The sequence below is a fragment of the Trifolium pratense genome, linkage group LG2, assembly GCF_020283565.1.
Source record: "Trifolium pratense cultivar HEN17-A07 linkage group LG2, ARS_RC_1.1, whole genome shotgun sequence".
NCBI lineage: Eukaryota > Viridiplantae > Streptophyta > Magnoliopsida > Fabales > Fabaceae > Trifolium > Trifolium pratense.
Window position 1 is genome coordinate 36664223 of NC_060060.1, and position 5037 is coordinate 36669259.

At 33.8% G+C, this 5037-nt stretch overlaps 1 protein-coding gene across 1 annotated transcript; it reads right to left on the bottom strand.

Annotated features, from left to right (window-relative positions):
• Positions 1-2466: 2466 nt before the first annotated feature.
• LOC123908945 (pathogenesis-related protein PR-1-like) lies at positions 2467-3354 on the bottom strand. Its single transcript, XM_045959694.1, has one exon. It carries the CDS (start codon positions 3267-3269, stop codon positions 2640-2642), a length of 630 nt encoding a protein of 209 aa, XP_045815650.1. The 5' UTR covers positions 3270-3354; the 3' UTR covers positions 2467-2639.
• Between the last annotated feature and the right edge of the window lie 1683 nt (positions 3355-5037).

Genomic DNA, 5037 nt, shown 5'->3' on the forward strand with positions numbered 1-5037 from the left:
AGTCCCGAGGTCTTTTCTGCTTTGTACCGGGGCACTTCACCCTAAATTTTTCTTATAAAAAAAATTATAATTTGCCTTTTAGTTTTTTGTTTTTGTTTTGAAGCGGCTTTTAGTTTTTTTTTTTTTTAATTTTAGTAAATTTGCAATTTACATTTTTAAATTGACTTTGACACTCTGCAAGTTTTTTGTTCAAGTTATCCCACGATGCATAATAATATGATTATAAGAGGCACAATTATTATATTTTTGGTTAGGTAGCCTAGTGACTAAAAATTTCACCCTTTAAAATATGATGTCTCTTACTAATTGAGTTAAGTTCATGGTGACAAGAGGCACGATTATTATAGTTGGTTCAATATAAAAAAAAAGTCCTAGTGCCAAGATTAATGATAACATTTAGATTTAATTTTGATGATCAGTTTTGTGAAAGTTTATCAAGTCTGCTGGAAGAAAATTCTAACATGCTATGCGACACTGGCAGCACAAGCAAGAATGCAAGATGCTGAATAGTAGTAATAACCGAGTATGGAGAAAAACATGAGCATCAATTGTTTTCTTTTTTTAACTATCTTTTTAAGAGAAGCAAGTTTTGTGTTCATTCATTATTTTCTTCATGTAAAATTTTGAGAAATGTAATATTTGTGATAATTGAAATTTGCTATGTCTTTCAATTTTTTTTTAAATATAGTGTTAGCTATTATTTAGCACGTATTTTTTATTGCTCTCCCATAAAAAAATAATTTGGAGAGGGAAAAAAATTATATTCTGATTTGTTAACACTATATCGTCGAAAACATTTTATGTGGCGTTTTGGGCGGGACTGTTTGCCGAATCGACAAAGATTAATTGCAAAAGGTGTGGATTGTCAACCAAATTGTGTCATGTGTCAATCTTATACTGAATATAATTGGCATTTATTTTTATCACTGGTTGGGGACATTCAACTTTGGCCTTTACTAGAGAATTTGATGGAGGATGCTGAAGGTTTTCGAGATGTGTTTGTAAAGCTTTTGCAGCATCTCAAATTCTCAATCAAAACATAATTGGTTCAATTTGCGATGACCGCATGGAACATATGGAAGAAGAGGAACTTAAGCTGGGGGAAAATAAACATGAAACAGTTGACTAAGCGGCGTGAGAAGGATAGTCACTAAGCGGCGTGAGAAGGATAGTCCGTTGCATAGTCTACATGAGGAATGAACTTGCTCAGATAGCTTCCGAAATTGCTGCTGCTAATTCCGAAACATCTTTGAATTCAACAACTGAGATTCAGGCTGCCGAGATCGAGGCTGCAGTTACGCAACTCTTTCCCAAACAATTGGCCCAAGGTGCTCTCCAACATGCTTTAGAAGCTATGAACTACTATCAATCCCAGAAAGATGATAATCAGGCTGATCATTTATTGGGTATACTTGATAAAATGTTAGCTGTTCGACTCGATCCAGTTGATGATCACGACGAGGAGACATAGTGTGTGTGATTTAAGTTTGTTTTTGGAGGGAGAAGCATTTTAATTAATTTGGAACTTAGTTTTCCCAACAAGTTATTTCTAACTATGCTTTCTGTGCATGCAGCCTATGTCATATTTTTACTCTTAATTTCAATCCAATTTATTTATAGAAGGATTAATTTTCCCTTTTTTTCAAAAATTTATTATTTTTCGTCTTTTAATCATTTTTATACGGGAGGTCTTTTAATCATATAGACCGATTTCAATGTTTAATCATATCGGATCAGATTGTCGTTGATTTCACGATGATGTTATAGTGTTTTTGGAAGCAACGACATGAGAAGGTTTGGGAAGATAAAATCAAGCCGAGTTTCGGTACAACTCAAGCAGGACCTGCTGCACCAATGACAGTAGCCATGCTCAGAACCGTGATACCAGTTGACGGCGCTGGTGGAAAACATCGGACGGTGAGGTAACATGTAATTGATGCAACAATGGGGGGTGGGGGGGGGGGATTTTATTAAAGCAAAGACTTCTTGGTTCGATGGACTACTTCCACCCATGGAAGCCGAAATGTCAATCGAACTGGATTGAAAGCGGCCGTTATTTGGGGCTATCAAGAGTGTCAAGCGAACTAGGTTACAAATTAGCAGAATGACAAATTTTGTCGCCACACCACACACGCACACACATCGGCATAATGATAATTGTTATTTAACGCGACAAATTTTCTCACTAAAAATCTCACGAAGTGCACACGTAATCTATATTGGCCAACTGCATACCGCCAAAAACCTCTTCATTAACTCTGCTTTGATCCACTAAATTTCCTTCTTGTGTGCACAATGGAAGTGAGGCCAACATAAAAAAGTTCAGCAGAAAAACCAATATGATATCAAATTGGTAAACATCCAAAGCTATGAGGGTGATGATTTTGTTAGAACCATACAAAAAACATGCATGCACAGTAGAAATACCATTAGCAGCTGACACAATGATCCCAGATTCCTAATGGTGAGAGAGTAGTAGAGTACCAAAAATAATAAAGAAGGAAAAAGTTGGATGTAAATTACAAAATGATCAATTATACACAAATAGCTCAATTTGTACTACCAACATAATATTTACTGATATTGCTAACAGGATCATATTTATAATCAAAATATACATATTTATATGATCAATTGAATTAATATGGTCGTTCTCCAACATAATTCCCAACAGGGTCATAGTTACAAGTCATGAACACATCACCATCATCACACACAACTCTTGCACAACCAATTCTTCTAGTACTTTTCCACACAATCTGAGTATAATGTCCACACATTTGTCCAGATACACATGAATTAGTCAGATAAGTGTAATATTTCTCTTCATCAGCCCAAGCTTTAACAGCATCAGTTGGTGTCCAATCAGAGCCACTACCCCAATATATATTCTCTCCTAACTTGAAACCATCTTCAGGGAATGAATGTTCCACTTTGCAATCTGATTTTCTTTGACTAGCCCACCATCTTGCGTATTGTTCAAGCTGAAAATCCCACATCAGTGGAAGTTCCCATTTGGTTGCTCTTACTAAGTTGTGTCTGAATAAGAACTCTATTGACTCTGCCATGCATCCCCAACAAAGCTGCTTTGAAACCTTGTATATGGTGTCATTGTCTGGTTTCTTCTGCTGGCTCAAATATTGCTCATATATTTGAGAAGAAGAAGAAGAAGAAAAAGAAGAAGAAGAAGATTGAGGACTGGTTGAGAGAGTTTTGGTGGTGAAGGTGATCACAAAAACAAAGAAGCAGAGGAGCAAATGGGATTTCATGATTTGTGTACTTTTGTGTATAGAGCACTAAATTTTGAGGTGTGGTAACCTTAATTTATATATGAACTTGGTTCATGAATATGTGGTATTTGGATTTTGGCTCTATTGTAGAAAGTCATTGGGTTTCAAGCGTAATTGGTTAATTCTCACGTCGATTATTAAGAATGTTTAATTCATAAGACAGATGATCTATTAACCTAATATTTTAAAGTTTTAGGTGGATATGTGACTTCTTCCTCTCTTGTAGTTCTGAAACAATTAACCCGATGTTTCTTCCGAACTTACCAACAAAAGTTGTGTCACATGCACTTTAGAAGCTGTTATATCATATCATCATTAACAAATTAGTTTTGGTCTTTAAATGTGCAAGCCTATTTGCTATAGTTTATAAAATTATTGATAATAATTTTATGAAACATATTAACTAACGTTGAAGAACTAAACTAATACATCCAAGATTGTGGTTGTGTTGTGACTATGTTGAGGTTGAGCCAAACGCATGAGTGGGATGTGGGGGCGAGAAATGTACTTGGAAACACCGGACAGAGATTATACTGTATGTTGGATGATTGCATTGAAGATTAATCACCCGTGAACCAGTCCTCAGTTTTGCCCGTGAGTTCTCTTGTCCATATTATGGGATGAGTTCCCACCATAGTAGTATATAGTATGTTCTAGAAATGATCACGTGTCATGCATATGCAAAGTCCAAGAAGTCACTCATAGTGCAAATCGTTTAGGAAAATTCCGGTGAAAATGATTCTTGGTTTATCTTGCAGCCGAATTATAGACTACTTAGGGCCATTTTTCTGGGAATTAAATGGTTAATAATAAAAAAAATCCAAGAAGTCACAAATGATTAATTTGATGTGTTTGTGCACACAAAGAGTATAGTGTTACGAATGTTTGCTCAATATATGGTAAATAAAATAATTTTATTGATTTAATAGTGATTTTTTTTTTGTAATGCAAGATTATTTTATTTATTTGTACACATTAAATAAAGTACTAGTATGTAACAAAATATAAACATTGAACAATGACGAAGTAATAATGTCTGGCCTTATTTGAAAATATGATTTATAAAATGGTCTCTTGTAGCTTTCTTTACAATTTGTTGACCTAATTACGACAACAATAAAAAAAAACTATGTGTTGGTCCAATTTGGTTTTAGGTGACAAATGGAGGGCTTGGATCTAAAGTAAAAAGTACTCCTATATAAAGATTTTTTGCATCTTTGATTTAAAAATTTTGAGGTGTAAAATGCAATTTTTTAAAGATGTTAAATATAATTCTATAGGATATTTTACTTTTTTAAATTTTAAAACTAAAACATTATAAAAGACATTTTACACCTTCGAATTTTAAATTCTATAGGTGTAAAAAATGTCGCGGTTCAACTGTGGTTATACTATAATCTGAATTGTAGAATTCCAAAAATTCTTGCCCATGAAGATAAAATTGAAAGTCAAGAAGAAAAAAGAATTGAATTTGGACGGATAAATTCTGTTAAATTAAGTTAAAGAAATTTTAATACGGTCTTATCCGACACACAAGATTAAAGTTTAGAAAAGAATTGGTAAAAAAAAAAAAGAATAAATTTGTATTGATATCAAAGCATTCAATCCACATGCCAGAATGAATTTGGGATAGATTTGAGTACTCAAGGTGTGATTTGCGCAAGGACATGAAAAATGTATATCTTGTAAGCATATTTCTTTATTCTTTCTTTTGGGTCATTAGGATAATGAGTGTCAAATATATCAT